The sequence below is a fragment of the Cebidichthys violaceus genome, unplaced genomic scaffold (genome assembly GCF_023349555.1).
Source record: "Cebidichthys violaceus isolate CVI_PGR_0920_01 unplaced genomic scaffold, fCebVio1.0.p SCAF_10, whole genome shotgun sequence".
In the NCBI taxonomy this organism is placed as follows: Eukaryota; Metazoa; Chordata; class Actinopteri; order Perciformes; family Stichaeidae; genus Cebidichthys; species Cebidichthys violaceus.
The window spans coordinates 2,837,622-2,857,987 of NW_027176263.1; the positions used below are offsets into that span (position 1 = coordinate 2,837,622).

Sequence of the window (20,366 nt, forward strand, 5' to 3'; positions counted from 1 at the left end):
CGGAGGGATAGGGGGCACAGACGGACGAAATTACTCCTAAAAAACCCCAAATCAAAGTATAATTTCAATTATACTAATTGAAATTGTGCTTTTGTGCAATACAGTGCAAAACGTCCTACTGGTTATTTCATCACAATCACTGGGAACAATGGGTCAGTTAGTCATTGTATGACACAGCGGTCAGAAGTCTGGTCCTCCTGGGCTTCGTCTGGTGAGGTTGGAGGTTTCTCCTCTTGGTACCGAGAAGCTCCGTGGTTGAAAATGTTTTGGAGGATGTCTTTGCTCTCACTAGGCGGTAGATTGTAGAAAAAGTACTGTGGTGCCATCTGAACAAACCTAGGAGGGGAGGAAAGGACACTGTTCGATTTTTGTGTTGAATGCAACTGAACTAATCTCGTTTTCAATTTGGGTTAGTTTGGAATGACACATTTTTGTTGGAGGGAAGACTTACATCACTTACAGATACTTAACAATATCTGCTCCTCATGCTATTTGAACCGCAATGAACGGATTGACACATTTCAAGATGTGGAACCTTACAGAGCATGACAAAGGCTGCAGAGCTTTCTCTTCCTCTGTTAAGCTGCCGCTCTTCATTCCCAGGGATCTGTGCGATCCATAATCCCCTCCAACCAGCTGATACTTGAGAACGGGATTAGGATACCTCCCTGCACGACCAGCATGACTAGTCTCTGCTGAACTGGGGCTTTACATCTGGACCAAAAGGGATCGGGAATGAGGCTGTCTGATTATTTTCAAGCTTCTTTAAATGTGAAAATACCAGGGGTGGTCTCCTGGGTTCTTTTAGAGCAACAGGGGACTGCAGTCTAGTTAACAAGAATGCCAATTATGTGATTGCAAAACAAGTGCATAGTTTAAAATATACAAAAAGCATAGTATCAACTTAAAGGACTTACTCCTCTGGTGTTATGTGGGTGGCAGTGCGGAGGCAGTTGTCCTCAGAGAAGGAGTGCTCGTGGAACAGCACCCACTCAGGCAGGCCCAGCTTGGGGCTCTTGGCTCCGTAGCCAGACAGAGGATGGATCTGTGCCACATGCTTGTGGGTCAGAATGAAGTAGTTCCCTGATCCATCCACATCCCGCGCCACCTGAAGGAAATCACAGTGAGGCACAGTTGGATGGGTTTCCCACCAAAGGGTCTGAAGTCACTATACTGATATACTGTATGTAAACTGATTTAGGCCTGAAAAAGAAGTCTGATTCCTCTGAAGAAAATGTACTTGCTGCTAAAAATAATGTACAGCTGAAACATTTCAAAGGTTGAAATACTGAAACAGTTGAGGAGAGAAGTGGAAGTGTCGATTTAAGCGCAAAGACAAAAATGTTTTTTTAATCACATACGTTACTAAATGAACAGAAATACATTAATATCTCAATAATACCATATTCTTTATTGATTAATAGTGGAAACTTGATTAAAGCACACTCCACATTGTTGCATTAGTTCCACTAAGAGGAGTTTAATGGCCTTTAAGAGTCATCATGACATGTGTGTTTGATGTAAGATGAAATGTTTTAAGCTGCTAATGTTGATCTAATAATTCTATCGTGTTTTCGTTGACTGGTATCATAAAGTTGTGTTTTCTGACCTGCATGAAGAAACCCGCCAGCAGGGCTCTCTTAATGTTGAGGGTGTTGTTTCGTGAACCGAAGGCGGGCGCCGAGATGGGCAGCTCGATCCTCTTCAGGGTGTCGATTAGCTCAGTGCGAAGAGCGTCGGCCATCAGCAGAGCAGCGTGATCCAGGTAGAGATCCTGACACCACTTCTCCACATCACAGTCTAACAAGGGAAGCAGACAGAGCCAAGGAGATGACTGTAGGAACGCAGAGTGGGACAATCAATGGGACAATAATCTATACAAATCAAGATGATTTCTAATATGACCTTTCAATTTTTAAGGCCTGTTTTGCTAAACGTTACGATGATTTTTCTTCATTCACTCTTTGCAGCATCTGTTTGTTTCCATGCAGGTGATGCTCTCTAAACTCACATGGATCCTGCTGGCACTGTTTAAAGGCCCTGTAGATATTGATGAGGGTGAAGTGGTCTCCCTCTGGGTGCTGGAGCCTCATGCGGCACTGGGTCACCTCTGGCTTCAGCTCCGCAGAGGGAACCGTGAAGCAAGTTGGTGCTGAAATGAAAAAAACAAAACAGGATAAATGTGATGTTTAGAAACAGTAAAAAAAAATACTGTTTACTATACTAACTGATATTTGTCTAAACGGCAGTACAACACATTACCTGTTAGCATGGCAGTGGCAATGACCACCTCGCTGACACAGTCAAACTCACAGGAAGCAAGCAGAGTTTTGGCCATTTGGGGCTCCAAGGGGAACTCGGACATGATGATGCCCATCTCAGACAGGTTGCCATCATTATCCAGAGCTGCAAGGTAGTCTAGCTCCTCCAAAGCCTGCATTAGGCCTTCAGGATCTGGGTTGGAAAGGTTTTTAGATTATACATTGTTGGTTGTTTTTTTTACAAAATGTAATCTTTGTTAAACTGAGAACCAAATCCTGCCAATAACCAGTACATGTATTTATGAATGTCTAGTATTTGCACTAAGAGATCATTAACTAAATACACATATACTTTGTCTAACACTGGATTATTTTTCAGTTTTCATGCTGTCTAAACTGTCAGCTAAAGTGGTGACCCCCTGGGACAATCCCCTACAATATACTGGCACCCTGGTGGGCACGCATGGGTAAAAAGGCAGCAGAAGATTAGGATTTTATAATCCTCACCAACATCTGCCATGCATCACTATGCAAAATGAAAACTATGTCATGGTACAAATTAGATTTTCTATTCTGTCTTTGCAAAAAAAACAACAACATGTTTTTCCATGAACATCGCAGTAGACACACACACACACACACACACACACACACACACACACACACACACACACACACACACAGACACACACAGAGAGAGAGAGAGAGAGAGAGAGAGAGAGAGAGAGAGAGAGAGAGAGAGAAAATTAACTCCACCTTAGCTTCTCTCTATTATCATCTTCACTCCCACAGAACAACACTACGTTTATGCTCAAATCAACTAATGGGAGGCTCAGAGTGTGTGTGTGTGTGTGTGTGTGTGTGTGTGTGTGTGTGTGTGTGTGTGTGTTTGTGGTAGTGAGGGTGAATAAATCCGGGGAACAAAAGCACAGGGAAGCAGGTCAGCTCTAAAACGATGATCGCAGAACAGGAGCTGTCAGTTTAGCTGAGGCACGGCTCACTGCCTACCAATAAAAAGAAGTTCCCGTGTTGCAACAAAAGGGAACGGACTGATTGAAACCAAAATTCACCTCATTATCACAGAGGGTGAGGGGATGTTTGGGATGGGAAACACCACGGCCTTAGCCAATAGAAACATCCTTAAAAATATTCTCTCTGTTTATTTAGTCGCTTTTTTGTGAACCTCACCCGGCCTGTCGATGAAGTCACAGTGACCCAGTCCAGCTATCTCCATCCTCTTCAAGAAGAGCACCGTGGAAGAGATGTCAGACTCCACCACATGTGGGCGAATCTCAATGGGAAGCTGTCTGTCCTCTGGGTACAGACAAAAACACTTGCCTACATGAAAGAAAGATCTTTTTTTAGACAGGACAGCTGCCAGAGATTTGCATCAAAATGTGTTTGGTAAAAGTTCTCACCTGTTGGACCTGCCAGCTGTTTGCGACTGTTGGCTTGACTGGTGCTGATCGGCTGAATGATGACCGAGTTTGTTCTGATCCTGGGGTTGTAAACCTGCAACAGCATCACAGTCTGTTGAGCTTGGTTATGTAGAGTGATCGAATGTAACTAATTACATTTACCAGCGGCAGTTTAAAAACAAACCTAAACAAGAGTAATTATGTCATTGTAACTCAACATGGTGAATTGTTTTATTCACCATTATTCTACATTGTTGTGGGGAACCCTAAAACCTACTTGCCCACTTCTGTTGGGTTTCTACATAAGCAGTAATGTGATTTATAACCCTAGAACAAATAGGGACTAACTTACATATCTTTTCCCAAGACCGGCATCAATGACAAAGCGTATTGAGCTAGCAGCCCAGAAGAAGTCCTCGTTTGGACTGGATGTGAGGAATACTCTGCGGGTCAGTCCCGTCTCCTCCTCCCCCATGATTGGTAGATTCCCAGGCTGGCCAGGGTGCACAGCAACAGGCAGGAGCTCGCCCAGATCAGGGGGTAAGCTGTGCCCCTCATGACACAAGATGTCATGGGCCAGATCTATCTCCTGGTGGAGAGTAAAAAAAAGAAGGAAGTCAGAGGAAGACATATATTCAGACTGCTGATTCCATCATGCAGTGCTGCTTTTTACCTGCGTCGTCACCAGAAACACAACCACATCTCCTTCCTCCTCGGAGCGGTGGATCTCCAGCACCAGACGGAGGGCCGAGCAGAAGTAGCTGTCACCCGTGCTGCTGTGCACCACCTCCCCTGCACCCGGGCTCTCCAGGCGAATCAGAGGCGCCGCTGACCCGGTGAAATGGGCCAGCTGCTTTGGGCCGGGTTCAACAGCTGTAAGGAGGACTACGCGGAGCTCCGGCCTCTGCAGGGCAATGTCCTTCAGCAGACCCCGGAGCACATCGGTGGCTACGGTCCTCTGGTGGGCCTGGTCCACGACCACCACGCCGTAGCGCTCCAGCAAAGGGTCTGACATCATCTCCCTCAGGAGCATGACATCAGTGCAGTACCTGTGGGAGATAAAATGACGCTTCACATTAGGAGGGAGCAAACAGCTGTATTCAAACTCATTATAGCCTGAAATAAATACTCTGTTTCTTGAATTGTAAGCCTCTATGCTGAAAGAGAGGAACCTCAGAATGGCATTTTAATGAAAGGTACTTTGTCTACACTTCAGCTTTGCCCCTATTAGTGTAATTTACTCTGATAATTAGTCTGAGGAGTGAATCCTTTCGTACTTGCCGGCTGCCAGTTCATTTGATTTTTCTCCCCTCAATGTGCTGAGTTTCTTTGTTCCGCGGCTGACTTATGAGGGACCCACATGAGGGACTGTGACATATGGGCAGACAGGGAGCCGGGGCAGCTGTGGAGGAGTCCCTGAAAAGAGCCCCCCCCCCCCTCCTCCAGGCCTTTTGTTCACTTCTCTCTTGTGAATAAGAAAAGGCGGGGTGATTTAGCTGTGTGTGTCATGACTGTGCTTTATTGAAACCCCCGAAAGGGGGAGAGAAAGAACCCGATAGAGAAACACTGGATTCATTGGAAGAAGTGCAGCTTTACTATACCTGAGGACTGTGTCATTAGTGGAACACCTTTCCAAAGGGATGCTGTAGCCGACTTCATGACCAATGTTGACATCCATCTCATCGGCCACTCTCAAGGCGAGGTCTACTGCCTGCTGCGAGTGAGTCTGGGTACAAACCACCATGCCGTGCTGGAACTGGACTGACAGGCAGAATTCGGCACACCACTGGGGAATCTGTTTCAAAATAATAGTGAGATAAGTTGTTTATATGACAGATGCTTCCAAACTATAAGTTGATTAAAAAGTGGGTTTGAACGTGTCCCTTTTGCGTGATTAAATTTTGAAATATTTTCCATGGCAGTGCAATTTAAAGTGTCAAATGCCCCACGGTACTCACTTGAGAACTTCTCCCAGTTTTGGCAGAGCCACTGACAATGACAAACCGTCCTTTGGCCAAAGTGTCCATGAATTCACACTTTGCTCTCCACACTGGCAGCTCTTTCCTTTCTCTGAGCAATTTGTAAAACCTGGAGGAATAAGGCAGTCCATCAAACTGATTAAGCTCCAAAATGTCTTCACATTCTTTGTCCCCTGGACTCAAAGCGTCCGCGTCTGAACAGGGTGATTCCCCTTCAAAATAATCCTCTCCAGTTAAACTGGTAATGTCCTGCGCCATCACAAGTGAGCTCCCAGTCCGTCCGGTTAAAACTCCCTCTACAGATCCAAGGAAATGAAGTCTGGAAACCTCCAGCTCTCAGTGAAGTGTTGGACGGCACACAGACGGCCTCTGCAAGTGAAGCCAAATGAAAGGCTCTCTAGGCGGCCAGCCCAGTGTTGTCATGTGGCCACTAATCCCATAGAAGTGACACACACACACACACACACACACACACACACACACACACACACACACACACACACAGATAGATGGGCAGACTCAGCGGGGTCTGATGTTTACAGTGAGAACTGGCTCACATGCAAGGCCCACAAGCTGTACATAAAACACATTTATTTATCAACTGCTGTTTAATTTAATGATTAAGAATGTAATTATCTCAGTGGTTGACAAACTGAGATCATTTATTTCTACAGCCAAAAAAAGAAAATGAAGACCTGTAAAACTAAGAGTTTAGCACAATTACTACTACTACTACGGAGTTACTATACTAACAGAAGCCTGCAGGTTTTCAATAGTAGAATCACTGAACAAAAAACCCCCAAAAAGTCCTTCGGTAACGGTATCAAATACTTCTACTTACTGCACAGACACAAGAGTGCTTTAGCAGTTAAATACTTTCCTCTAACGCTACGAAAGACAGCATATAATAAGCATATTCACCATTGCTTTTAAAGCAATCCGACTGTTTTTAGTTGCTTGCAGACATCGATATGGATCATTTCTTTTGGTCCCATCATGTTCTTTAATTCACAGTTTAGACGTCAAGGCTTTTCCCGTGTTAGTATTCTTCCCCAGTAACGGTCTAAGTTAACAAGCGGGGGAGCCGGTTCTTAATCAGGACTCCAGGGCATCTTCACTCTGTGGTTTGAGGCAGCAAATTAAGACAAGATGAAAGCGGAGGAGAAGCTCTTCAGGTTTTGTAATGACCAGTGTTGTCAGGCAGGTGGCAGTGTTGAACAGCCATGGCGGTCCGCTGCATCAGAGTTTGGACAGCGGAGCAGACCCTCGTAGAAAGAATGACGTAAGACTTTCTTTGGGGAAAACGACACGTATACCTGAAGTGTTTATTGGTTGCTGCTCGAGGAAAGGATGAGCAAAGCCTCTTAGTTTTATTGTTGTTTTTGTTTGTCATGGTGACTCTTGGGGGCTTTCTTGTGAGGTGGGTTGCATTTTGCAGCCGGCGCTTTAGGCACACTCCTCCTCTCAGAGGCCAGAAAACAAACAAACAACAACAAAGAATGTCATCAGTTAATTATTCATGCTCATCGAATGGTGAAAGTGTTTTTCTTATGAACCCTTATTTATCTCCTAAACAGTGATTTATGGTTTGAAAAAAAAAGTTTCTCTAAAGCTATTTTCTTTTTGAAGTTATTTTCTAATAACTTCAAAAAATCAAAGTGAGGACGCAATTAAAACAACTTGTTATAAACAGCCATACAGGGATTTTTATTTGGCTCCGACTTCATCAATAAAATCTCTCAGTTCAAATGTTATCCCAAAACATTCGTCTCTGGCTTACAAGTTATAGGTCGAAATCTTCAAAGTCATGTTTTCATCACCCAGTGTAAATGGGGCACAACCTCAAAGCAGTTCTTATATTACTGTGCTTATAAAAAAAAAGAAATAAAGAAAATGATAACATACAATATTTACTCTTTACAATGGCTGAAACAGGTTACAGTGATGTAAATAAACACAGCACATTTAAGATTTTTTTTTACAAATGGCATAAACATTTAAGGACTAATCGACACAGCACTGACAAACATTTTCCAGCGGAGAGCAGTTACTCTGAACACTTCCAAGACAAGAGAAGCATTACTTCTGTACACAAATACAACGCAGGGCTTTACCGACTCATCGCTCTGCGGCGGTGAGAAGATAAGCGCTGCGTTTGGACACACTTCAAATATAAAATGCATTATCCAAAGTGAACACTGACACGGAGAAAAGAAGTGCGCTCTAATGATTTTACCAGTTGAATCCCTCCTTGTACAACAACAGCAAATTAACAACAAACAATATCAAGGAAATTGACTAACTCAAGGAGCAATGGCAAGTTATGAATCTGATGCTGTGAACGCATAAATAATCTCAGAGTTCAAGAATGTGAAACCCATACAAAACCAAAATGGAATGTTATGAAGGCAAAAAAGAGAGGAGACGAGAGAGATGCGGTTAAACATGTTGTTGGAAACGGTCGAGGGGAGGCTTGGAAAGCTCTCAGTGCTGAAGTCATCCTGCTTGGCTCGAACACTCGAGGACAAAGTGAGCGTAAATGTGAAACATACAAACACCGGAGTTAATGTTGAAATATTTGCTGTTGGTGTAATTCTCTGGAACACAATCAGTCTGTCAAATCTGTTGAGACTCCGCAAGCGTCTGCCAGAACCAGGAGGTGGAGCGTCCAACACATGCCCCGAGCAGTGTGTCAGAGCCAGCCTGAAATGTGTGAAAAGTACTTTTCCTGTTAAGTACTTAGCTGCAAAAACTGAATTCATAAGGGAATAGAAGAGCCTGACTGTGAGGCTGCGAAATGAGCTCATCGGATCAATCCCGCAATAAAAACGTAGTGAGAGGGTTTAATTGGAGTCCGCTATATTTGATTAAAAAAAAAAAGGATTTGATTAATATCGACTTTTTTTTTAGCACCGTGGCGATATGGATAGAAAAGATGTATTTGGTATCGAATACATCATAAAATTATGAAAAACCGAATAAATAACTGCTCTATCGCCCACAAGCTGCACTGACAATGTGCTGAGTTGTGCTCCATTTCCCTTTATCTTCACTTTACCCACGAAACAAACTTTTTTTGCACTTCAAATATTCAAGCAACTTAACTGGTTATAAAAACATCTGATATTTCAGCATTTTGTTTGAGAAAAAGTATAAAAATCAGCGCAGAGTGCAAAAGAAATATTCATAATTACACCATTACACCATTTTTCTAAACTTTTCCGTGTGGAAAAATCACTCTCGACGAGTGTCCTGTGCACAAACTGGTAATATCGCAGTTAAATAATTAAATAGATAAATAGTTCATTGGTACCTGAGTGAGGACAACAAAGCACCTTTTAGAGGCGTAGCACCGAGGTGGGAGGTCAGCCCCCCTTCACTAGAAACTCTGTGATACTTCCGACTGTCCAAAAGGTCTTACAGAGTCTTAGCAATTAGTGCAAATAAAGAAAGTCTCCGTCTGTTGGTGTGAGATCTACTCGTCCGTGACGTCAAGAGCTCAGCAGTCCTCATGTCTTTGGTGGTCTGTAGGGCAACATTGGCACGGGTCTGAAACGAAAGCATCAACACATGACGTCTTCCCCACAGTGAAGACAAAATGTTAAATAACTGTGTGTTAATTCAATCAGCAACACATGCATGATTTCTATTAGCACAAGCAGTGTAATAAAGCTATCGCGTCTCATGCGTACTGAAAATGTGTTACAAAAACCAGGATGCACTGCAAATGATCCAATATTAAGTTGCTGAGGAGAGTCCCAAATGATGTCCCAAATGATGTGGCACAAAAGAGGTTAAAATAATACCCTGCGTAAACAAAAGCCACCATTTTAATCAGACCAGCACTCCCAACTGTCTGGATGAAATTGTGAATATCCAGCAAAACACTTTACATACAGTGTGTGAGCAAATAGGAATTTAACGAGTGTCGCGAGAGCCTCAAAATTGATGAGATTGATGGGAAAACACATTCGGGGATTCGCAAGTGTCCCTCATGCTCACGATGGTCATTAATTTAGGCTTTAATGGCAAAACAACTCCATCAGTGGTGCAGTGATTCCTCTTGAGCACCAGGTGCCAAATATGGCTCCTATCACGAACGAAGCTGTGACAAAATATTCACGTAACGGACTCGTAAACCACCGCTTTCACAGATGAAGACGAAGCCAACAATGTATTGTGTTCCGCGTGTGAATAGAGACGTGAGATACGAGTGTCCCGTAGCACTGACCTGCTGGGTAAAGGGATGGTGGGTGGAGGCCTGGGCACGGTGGGGGTGGGTATGGGGAGGGGTCCGGTTCCCGGGACGTGGACCCGAACACTGCGACCCAGCCGAGAGCTCCTCCCCAGCGGGTCTGCAGGTAGGGGTTTCTGGGGTGGACTGGGTTTCTCAAAGTCCTGAAGAAGAAAGTCAAACGTAGTCCATCAGGTCAATGCTATACTGTACATGTGCTCATTTTAATGCGTCTATAAAAGGAAAGAGAACAGTGTCGTCCTGTTTTCAACCATCCAGGATTTACCGCATAGAGGTGCATGATCAAGCTTGTGTCTTGAGGAACGAGAGACTTGTTTTCTAATTAACTGATTTTAAAATGCAGATTAAAACCTGTACTAAATCATTATTGGAGCAGCATTGAAAAAAAAAATAAATCCTCATTTGCCAACTCATATTAATTTGAAAAAAACAAGACAAATCACATTCCTCTTATCTTGAGACGCATTCTATGGAAACCTGAAACGTATATCATGTCACCTTCTACCTCCCTCTGAATATGGATTAGCTGTATAGCAGCTATCTGGAGACAAAGACGGACACGTTTCACTAGAGGGCACTGTGTTATCAGTTTCTTCTCTGAATCCCCACAGCAGACGCAAGATAAATCCCAAACCTCCTCCTCCTCCTCCTCGTCCTCTTGTCTCCTCCGCCACCTCTGTGGCAGTGCTGTGTGAGTGTAGAAGGTTATCTGCATGAGGTGCCATCATGTGTTACTAATCTACAGCAAGGAGGCGAGGCAGTGATAAACATCTGCTACCAGCAGCCCGGCTACTGTCACACACGCGTAACACCCCCTCCCCCCACACCACAACACACATTTTACAAAAGTAAAATAATATGCACACACACACACACACACACACACACACACACACACACACACACACACACACACACACACACACAGAGAGAGAGTGTTCCACATCATGCATGGGTGAGACTTAGAGAACTGGAAGGTTTAAAACATTCATGAGTGCAGTCAAGATGCAGCCTTATAGTTATAAACCTATGAGTGTTCAGTGCTGCGACCCCGGAGCAATGTTTCACGTCAGCAGAACTATGCATGACTTTTACCCTAACGTATTACATATTTCTTCACTAGATTCACTAGATCATTCAAAAAGAATGAAGACACCGTTGTTCACATACGTCTGTGGTTTGGGCCCTTTGCTTCCAATTAAAAGGTCAACCTTAGTGCTTAAAGCAAGCGGTGATATCTGAGACAGTAGCATTGTGGCAACCCTTTCTTGTTTCAACATGACGGGATCTTCCTACACCACCCAAGGTACAAAATAGAGAAGGTATTCTCGGCCTGCACAGACAGCCCTGACCTCAACACCGTCCAACACCTTAGTGATGACTTGGATATCTGCTACAGCAGAGAGAGCGTCAACAAACACATGTGGGCGCAGTGTTTGGGTCTTGGGTCCTTTGGGTTTTGACCATGCATGTCAAGTTGAAATAATAATCAATAATTAAATAATAATCAAATCAGGACAGCAAATAAAGCCTTTTTTCTTTATTGATTAATCTGCTGTTATTTTCTTGATTTAACCATTTTGGTTTTGGTCTTTAAAAGAAAAAACACCATCAAACTTTCCCACAGCCCGAGCTGAAATCCTCAAATTGTTTGTTGTGTCTGACGAACAGTCCTGAACCAAAGATGCACATTATAATTATTATAGCGGATGAAGAAAACCAGCAGAAATTGCCATTTGAGCAGTCAGAACAAGATCATTTTGGTCACTTTTTTGCTTCAAAAGTTTCTTAAATGATTAATTGATAATCCAAAAAGTTGACCAATTGTTTCACTTCTAAATAAATACAGTCACAGATGTCACAGCTTAAGCAATAACTTGAGACATAACATATTTAAAGGCTACATTCCTTCCAAAGTATCACACTATAGTATATTATATGTCTACTCGTAGTTATTAAAACAACAAAGGCAACAATTCACTTATGCCCTAGAATATTCATTAGCTAAAGTGCACCGTAGCCTCTTTACTGAGAGAATTACTTTTACCGACTCAAAATGTGCAAAACTCTCTGCGTACATCAGCCTAAAGCTCTTCGGATGCAGTTCAAAACCAGAGATGCCCCACAGAGGTTGAAACGTTACGACGCTTTAATCAGACAGAGCTTCGTTAGCGGCTCAGCAGAATTGTTGTCCTCTGAGTCGCAGCCCCGCGTGGATACTGTTCCTACTTGTTGAGAATGTGGGGGTAAGAAAACGTACAACTGAAGCCAACAGAGCATCTCACAGACGGTTTAGTTTAAGTGGAGAATAACTCCCCCAGAAACACACAGATGCACGATGTTTTTCAAAGGAGTGCACAGACGAAAAAAAACAAAGATGTAAATGGACAGATGCATCCACTCAAACGCAACAATAACCCAGGACCCATGTGCATTCTAATGCCGCTGTTGGCAGAAAAACTTCCCACTGTAACTGGTATTCTCGGTGGTGTTCCCATGTCTTAATTCAAAATGAAAGATTGCACTGTCCTCGTCGGCTTGAAGGAAGACCTATGAGCCTCGGGCCGACGAGCACCTTTTAAAACCCTCCAGAGGAACTGAGACATGCGTGGACGTCTGGCAAAAAGCAAAGCTATTTTTCTGCGTTCCTGAAAGGATGACATTTTGGAAAGGCATGATTTTTTTTTTCTCCTCCTCGACAGTGCGATGAACCTGAAGAGGGTTTGAGCTTGTTTGCTTCACATGTAATTCACTCTACAGGTATCTGATATGTATTTTTCAAGCAGGTCTGTTTGTGAAAATTCTCATCTCCCACACTGTTTCCATGCACTGCCTCATTGTCACAGATGCAGGATAGGCTTTACTCCCCTGGAAACAACTCAACATTAATGGGGTGCAATTGGGACACAGAATGGTGCAATTTTATTATTATTAAAAAAAAGAGACATATTGGCACAGACAGCAGGGGAGGTTGTGTCAAGTATTACAATGAGCCCGTAATACACTTTCTGTTGCAGGATTGATGTCCAGTACGTCCTTGCTGGGCCGGTTATTAAATCTCAACAGAACCATCTCCCCTGTTTCCGACCTACAGGTGCCATCTCCCCTCGCTCTGTTCCATTACAGCGGAGTGATCTAACAGATATTAGCAGGTAGCGGAGGTTTATTGTTTTGGCAGGTCAGCTAGTTCATAAAGCAAGCAGTGGCCTCTCAGCTAAAGTGCATCTTCAGTTAGCACACGTTCATATCAATCATGGTGGATATAGTTGATATGTGTCCCAATAAACCACCTGGAACTGGACATGATACCAGTTGTTTCTGCTGCTCAGTGGTAGAGGAACTACTCAGATTCTCTACTTCAGTAAAAGTACCAATACAACTACATGAAAGAATACTCTATTACAACTGAAAGTCCTGCATTTAAGATCCTACTTTAAAGTTCTCTATACAATATTTAAAGCAGTATAGCAGCAAACAAACTATTTATGTAACGACATAGTGAAGTAATGTTTACCTGAGCAGAGAGTGAAGTCGCTCTCCCTCTGTGTGTTGCAATCCCAGATTCTCTGTACTTTGTTGACAAAGCAAAGTCAGCAGCTTTCGCCCTTTAGTGCGTGAGAGCGTTACCCACTAGCTGACTAATGGCCGCCGGCAGTTACAGCTGATAACGCCGCCTTTGACCGAATTACACCTCTTTGGGCCTCAGTTATTCAAATGCAACCATCTTAGAAGTTCGGAGGGAAACTATATATTTGATGCAACTGCTAACAATTCATTGACATCTGAATTGTGACAAGACAAATCTAAAATGTAACGAGTAACTCCAGCTGTAAATAAATGTAGTGAACTAAAATGTAGCCTCCAAAAGTATAAAATAGCAGAAAATGAAAATACCTCAGAATTATGCTGAAGTACAATACCTTAGTTAGTTTTGAATAACCTTGGAGGTATGAGGATTTGATCTCTCCATGTCACCTTCTAAGTCCTTCATGCTACTGCTTTACATTATGTTATGCTCTTTATCCAACAGAGAGAAAGTGTCTCATCGCAAAGCCAAAGTCTCCCTCTTTCGTTAAAGCGGCACGCGTCTGTCGATGTTTCCGAGCACCCTGCTGCGGCTCCGACACCCAACACATGTCTCGTAGCTGCCCTGGTACATTATATCAGGATTTGGATGCACCACCAAATCCACCAGACGGATGGATTTACTATCCCCACTGCATCCGATACTGCTGGCTCAGCAGAAAGCAGCGCCTCACTCAGGAGCTGGGTCACAGGGAAGGAGACGGATTGAATTTTGTTGTCGATATGTTGGAGAGCAAGCCGACCGCAGTGCAGAAATGCAGCGAGTTCCCCGTATCCTACGCTTTGCTACAACGTTTAAAAAGGTGGCTAAGCAAGTTTAAGACCATTAAATGCAATTTGCATTTATTTATTGTATACATTACTGCAGCTCGTTTTGTAAGAGTACATTTTCAGATGGATTTCCTACCTTCCATTTCACCCCATTGGTTTCTGTTCATTTCAGTATGAAAATCATGAGACTTAAAATTAGCTTGACAAAGATCATCCATCACAGTGAGCATTTCTTATTTATTACTTTCATGTTGTAATGAAAGAGTGTCCTTAAATGCACCACCAAGGCTTGATTACAATCCATTGAGAATTAAGGTTGACATTAAAATAAAGGAAACTTAATGTTTACTGTGACGTATTTCAGTCTCAGCAGGTTGATTTTCATACTTTATTCAATAAAAAAAAAAAATGATGGTAGCCTCGAATATACTGTAGAACATCATTAAGAAACCTGTGGTATGGTTTAGAAACTGGTCAGGAGTAATCGAGAGTAAAATACACACAACTTGAGCTATTTTAATGGGCTAAGCCACATCTGCACGGTCCATTAGAGCTGTGGTCAACATAGAAATAAAGTCCCATATTTAAATTTAAAAGACAATTTAAAGTAAAAGCAACAAACTTTGTAGGATTTATGAACTCTTGACTCAAACAAACCTGGTCCACTCTGTAGGACGACTGCTGGCGTGGCAGACTGAGAAAAGGTGGCACTCGAGGTGGTGAGAGAGTCGTGTGGGAAGGCAGGACCCTGTGGTGGACCGGGAGAGGAAGCAGAGTGGGCTGGCCGACACTCAGGGACACCGGCATGGGCTGGCTGATGTGTAAGGGCTGGTAGAAGGGCAGTCTGCGGAGGCTGTGAGAGTGGAAGTTGTGTGGGGGGAGAAGAGGCTCCGCGCTCAGGAAAGACGGCTGAAAAGAGGATGAGAGGAAGTTATTTTCAGCAGCTCCGGCAGTTATGCGTTATCTGTTATGGCAGCAGTACAACTTATAGAAAACATTTTGAATATCAGACGAACCAAATAAATAATCAACACATTTGTGGTCATGAAGAACATCTATAGTCAGCCCTAGTCTGTGATTGTAGTGCAGGCATAAAAAAGTAAAACTCCCCTTCAGTCATACAGCCCTCATTAGTGTGAAATAGCTGATGTCAGAAATAGTCATAAAACCGTAGAACAGCTTATTAGATATGACGTTCTGAAATTGTGAAAGCCAGAGTCTGGCCGCATGTCCTGACCAGCTGTTACCTCTCCGCTCCAGAACAAACGAATAACGCCTAAAATGGCCAGAAAGGATTTGGCTGGTGGACAGCACACACACACACACACTAAGAAGGATGTTGAGTGACATCTGGACATCAGCGAGTGGCTGAAGCGGTCACCATAATAAGAACAGACAGGCAGAATACTAATCATCATGAACTGGATGAACGTCTAAGCTCAACTATGATAACAAATATAACTTGTATACAGAGTTTGCCGCAGAACAGTGCAAAGACAAATCACTTCCACATGCACACACCCGTGTATATGAATGCCTTAGTTTTGTCACGCACGTATGAATGAAAGGTAATCTTCCGTTGTGCTTATCATTCCCAACAAACAAATCAAAACCCACTTTCTTCCTCCGCCTGAATCAATCAGCTCTGCTCCCTGCTCATTAAAAACAATCTTTATCGCACACAGCACATTAAAGGGGCTCAAATAACAACATCCTGAGTCTCATTTAAATGGAGCAATCGCTCAATTACATTTCCTGTGCCTCCTGTCAACAAAAGCGTAATTAATATTTCTCAGAGAAAGATATATACATATACACACACACACACACACACACACACACACACACACACACATATATGTATATATAGTGAGGCTGAATGAATTACCCGATATCTTGTTTTGTGAACAAGTCTGGAAGCATGACAACTCTAAACCAGAGCTTGGACGCTGGTGATCTAATAGTGTGTGATTACAAAATAAATCTAGTCAAATGGGCACACAAACACACACATATGCAGCGAATATATGGGTGTATATGACGATAAAGTAAACGCCGATACACATTGATTACTGCAGTTACAGATATTTTCACCTTATAAATGTTGGCTCCAGAGGGTTTGGGTGGAGGCTTGCGGTGCGGGGTGGGTCTGTACATGGACTGAGTCCTGATGGGGCTGGTCGGCCTGTTGGCCTCCACAGATCTATAAGAAGAACAGAAGTACTGGTGTCATATGTTTTATACGTTTGTTTTCAGGCTGAGCACTTGATTTATGTTTCTTACCATAAACAATTCAGCTATATTTAGATTATACTTCTGGTATATTCACAAAGTTTAACTGTGATGAAAAATAAACATTTTTGATTTTCTCAAAAGAATTTCTTGAAAATATAGGCCTGTTTTTCCCATGTTTAAAATGTTGCTCATGAATAAGAAATGAAAAGCTTCAGTAAAAACAACATTTGGATCAGATGACCGTTGGTGGGCTGCTTCATTTTTTTCCTGCCAGGCCACTGTCAATCAAATGTGATGAAGTCACACCCACACAGTCCTAATGATGCCGATTAGTTGAGTTTTTGACCATTAAACTCTTCATAGATGTCATCTAATGATGTTTTTTCCAACTGTAACTTTGATCCATGCTTATTTAGTCACAAATAGTTCATGTGATAGAGAACAACTTAAATGCCATGTTTTTAGGGGCCTTAAAAGGCTCAAACATATACATTTATATGTTAATACAATAATCATTATAATAATTACAATCACGACTTTAACTGTTGATGACAAATAAGTAGTTTTGTGTTTCTCAGCTGATCATAACTGAAACTACAGGCTTGTTTAGATAGATAAAAGTATTAATGAGGTCAAATTATTTTGTTATTATTATTATTTTATTATTATTATTGTTATTAAGCTATTTTGTGTCAAAAGAAGATAAGACGTAGCAGCCAAACTGTAAGATGTTGCTTCCAGGAAAAAGGTTACAAATCAGTGACCTACAGCACTAAAATAATGTAACAATGTAACTTTAAAACAAGACAGCAGGAGCAAGAACTGAACATTAAGTGTTAATCCAATAATGTAAATTCCTGAACAGCCTCTCCACATGTGGCTGAGCCACAATCGCAGCTCACTAGCTCTTTGTTTTGTTTCGTGAAGAGACGGCTCACCTGAATTTCTCCAAGGTGCTCTTCTTGTTGGCGAAGAGGAGGCGCAGCAGAGTCTTCCTCCTCAGAAAGATGACGATGACGGTCACCAGAAGGCTGACCAGGGTAACCAGGATTGCCACAGTAATGACCACACTGTCGGCTGATGCCATATATGACAACACGCACATTAATACACACACACGCACATCTACAGCACAGAATGAAAGGACACAACGCAAAGACTGTTATACAGCTGGGCCACAGTCAGCAGCACAGTTTGTGATTCAAATCACTCCAAGGGCTAAAACTCATTTTCTTTCTCTTTCAAAGCTGCAGACTGTCCACAGTGTAATGCATTGCTGGGTGGAAGGGGAGTTGTGTTATTATAGGAAAGTCACATTCCAGTCCAAAACACACATCAATCCGGTATTGACTCGGCAAGAAAGTGATGTCTAGATGAGTGAGGAGAGAAATGAAATTGTCCACATTACCTGCCAGTCTCATTGGCCCGCTGTCAATGCTACCACCGAAGCCCGCTCCCTCACAGAACGGCGGGGCCCTGTGTGCTTCACAGTGGCAGTTATTCTTGTTGTTGCACACCTGCAAACAAGGCAGTTTTACCGTATATTACATACTATATTGATACTCCTTTTCTCCTGCATAAAGTAGCATCGAAAGGCATTTGTATTCCTACCAGCTAAACTCCAGACATACATGATGTATGGTTCTATCCATAAATAACACGACTAAAACTGAATTGGTTTATTTTTCATAAATAAACTACTCTCATTCAGTTAGTCTAAGTGACTTCCAATATGAGAGGACACTGGCTCTGCATGCGCGTGTACCGAGAGTCATAATAGATAAAACATGTGCATGGGAGAGTCCGTCCCGTAAAGCCTTCGGGTTTCCAGTGCAGAAGTTTTGATCCAGGAGGATTCCCCCGGTGAAGTAACGCAGTCCAGCTGTCAGTTGGAGGGAGGATGGAGGAGGACGGCAGTGCAGAGGGAGTTGTACAGCTGTGGGGGGATTTACATTTAGCACAGACATGCAGTCAAGTGCCTTTGCTGCCTCCTGGCCATGGACACGCCTTTGCACCGGGTGACGGGGTTAAGAAGCACTTGGGGGGGTTCAGTGGGAGGTATGGTTCGAGTGTGTGTGTGTGTGTGTGTGTGTGTGTGTGTGTGTGTGAGAAGGGAAATGCTACAACAGCATAGCAAATGTGATCTCTTCATTTTCTAACAAGGAAATGAAACACTTAGGACACACTAAATGTGAAATCAGTAGAATTAGTCACCTAATTCTTTAAAATCCTCTTGAACTACAGGTGCATACAAAAAACAAATATACAGAGACAGATTATAGCAACTCTATGCATATTTGTAAAAGTCATTTATCTATGTCTGAGGGTATCTAAATATATTTGAAATGTTAACTGCAATCAGTCGCAGATTGTCGTATTAGATGACACACACAGGCTCTGTCTTCAGTTTCTCATATCAACATCTTTTATATATCAGAAAAGACGACACCTTTTGGAGATGTCTAGTTGATAATGGCATATAAGGCTTTGAAAAGCAACAAACATTCAGTAGATACTAATGTACTTGTCTACAGTCAATGCATGCCTGGCAAGATAAATTGAGTTGCCTTGCAGGCAAACAACATTCTTTAAACTCCCAAAATAAATTCAGATAATCATTATTTCTCCAGTCAGGTCTCGTACTGTGAGAGGTGTTTGAGAAAAAGACGGACAAATTGATTTGGCAGATATCTCTGCAGGGGGGGAAGATGCAGCTCATGTCCACACTCTCAATGGGAAACCGTTTCTCTATACTTCAATTCTCTCGCAAAGTACTTTCTATGTGATTATTGTTATTGCGGTGAGCCCATCAACTGGCAGCTTTGCTGTTGAGCATAACTACGTTATTTTTTTATTGATGGACTGATTTGGTTCAAGGGTGTTTGGCCATTTGCAAGATAATAAGAAAAAGCTGAAGAAATATACAATTTTTAGAATCACAGGTTTGGTTTCTCCTTGTAAGCTCTGCGAAGGTAAATTGACATTGAAGATGAGAGTTTACAGTGAGCTAAACTAGCCCCCGGTGAGTGTTTGATTCCGAAAGCAAAGCAACAAAGTAAATAAAACATAAATGTACCCCCCGTTGATTTATTGATAAGAAATTCTAAGAGAGAAGGGTGATCACTTCTTGGCAGGAGGTGTTTCATTCTGAACTACCAATTGTGGTTCCTCCCTGCAGTGCTGCACTGTATAGCCTCTCACTTTATAGCCTCTCACTGTATAGCCTCTCACTTTATAGCCTCTCACTTTATAGCCTCTCACTGTATAGCCTCTCACTGTATAGCCTCTCACTGTATAGCCTCTCACTGTATAGCCTCTCACTGTATAGCCTCTCACTTTATAGCCTCTCACTTTATAGCCTCTCACTGTATAGCCTCTCACTGTATAGCCTCTCACTGTATAGCCTCTCACTTTATAGCCTCTCACTGTATAGCCTCTCACTGTATAGCCTCTCACTTTATAGCCTCTCACTGTATAGCCTCTCACTGTATAGCCTCTCACTGTATAGCCTCTCACTGTATAGCCTCTCACTTTATAGCCTCTCACTGTATAGCCTCTCACTGTATAGCCTCTCACTGTATAGCCAGAAGATGACGAACAACAGCTTAAGTAGACCATAAATGAAGCTGCTAAGTGGAATTGATTTAACTTCCGTGGGACAATGAAGATCGATTGTACAAAATAGAAGTATCTGCCATAACTCACAGGCCGTGAAGTAAATACACTCTTGCTCTGCTATTATGTGCAATTATATGACAATAAAAAAGTCTTAATTTTGTTTAGTTGGTCAAACAGAGGCTAAATGGATAAATACAGAGTTTCACAGGCTACAGTGTTTTATTCAACACGGAATATTAAGCTT

The 20,366-nt window shown here is 42.5% G+C and overlaps 2 protein-coding genes across 3 annotated transcripts in view; both read right to left on the reverse strand.

The window, feature by feature from the left end:
* dhx32b (DEAH (Asp-Glu-Ala-His) box polypeptide 32b) lies at positions 1 to 6,008 on the reverse strand. The gene is made up of 11 exons (XM_068717212.1): positions 5,638 to 6,008; positions 5,281 to 5,474; positions 4,353 to 4,728; positions 4,032 to 4,268; positions 3,680 to 3,773; positions 3,450 to 3,599; positions 2,263 to 2,454; positions 2,012 to 2,152; positions 1,610 to 1,800; positions 918 to 1,108; positions 1 to 336 (listed from the first exon to the last, which is right to left on the reverse strand). Exons 1-11 carry the CDS (start codon positions 5,914 to 5,916, stop codon positions 162 to 164), a joined length of 2,220 nt encoding a protein of 739 aa, XP_068573313.1. The 5' UTR covers positions 5,917 to 6,008; the 3' UTR covers positions 1 to 161.
* Positions 6,009 to 7,338: 1,330 nt separating this feature from the next.
* adam12b (ADAM metallopeptidase domain 12b) overlaps positions 7,339 to 20,366 on the reverse strand; it is a 78,879-nt gene continuing 65,851 nt past the window's right edge. The window contains exons 18-23 of one of the 2 annotated variants that reach the window (XM_068720752.1): positions 17,913 to 18,021; positions 17,443 to 17,581; positions 16,364 to 16,472; positions 14,927 to 15,178; positions 9,890 to 10,056; positions 7,339 to 9,207 (exon numbers count right to left, since the gene is read on the reverse strand). In XM_068720752.1, coding sequence (XP_068576853.1) covers positions 9,168 to 9,207; positions 9,890 to 10,056; positions 14,927 to 15,178; positions 16,364 to 16,472; positions 17,443 to 17,581; positions 17,913 to 18,021 — 816 coding nt within the window. In that variant the 3' untranslated portion in view covers positions 7,339 to 9,167. Of the gene's footprint in view, positions 9,208 to 9,889; positions 10,057 to 14,926; positions 15,179 to 16,363; positions 16,473 to 17,442; positions 17,630 to 17,912; positions 18,022 to 20,366 lie in introns of both variants that reach the window. The other variant, XM_068720743.1, reaches the window with a different exon arrangement.

What these genes read in the sequence shown, in the direction of transcription:
- dhx32b (XM_068717212.1), bottom strand. Translation starts at nt 5,916, where the DNA reads ATGGCGCAGGACATTACCAGTTTAACTGGAGAGGATTATTTTGAAGGG. An exon ending in TGTTTCTGGTGACGACGCAG is followed by an intron (nt 4,269 to 4,352) that starts GTAAAAAGCAGC and finishes ACTCTCCACCAG; the next exon opens with GAGATAGATCTGGCCCATGA. An exon ending in ACAGTGCCAGCAGGATCCAT is followed by an intron (nt 1,801 to 2,011) that starts GTGAGTTTAGAG and finishes TTCCCTTGTTAG; the next exon opens with ACTGTGATGTGGAGAAGTGG.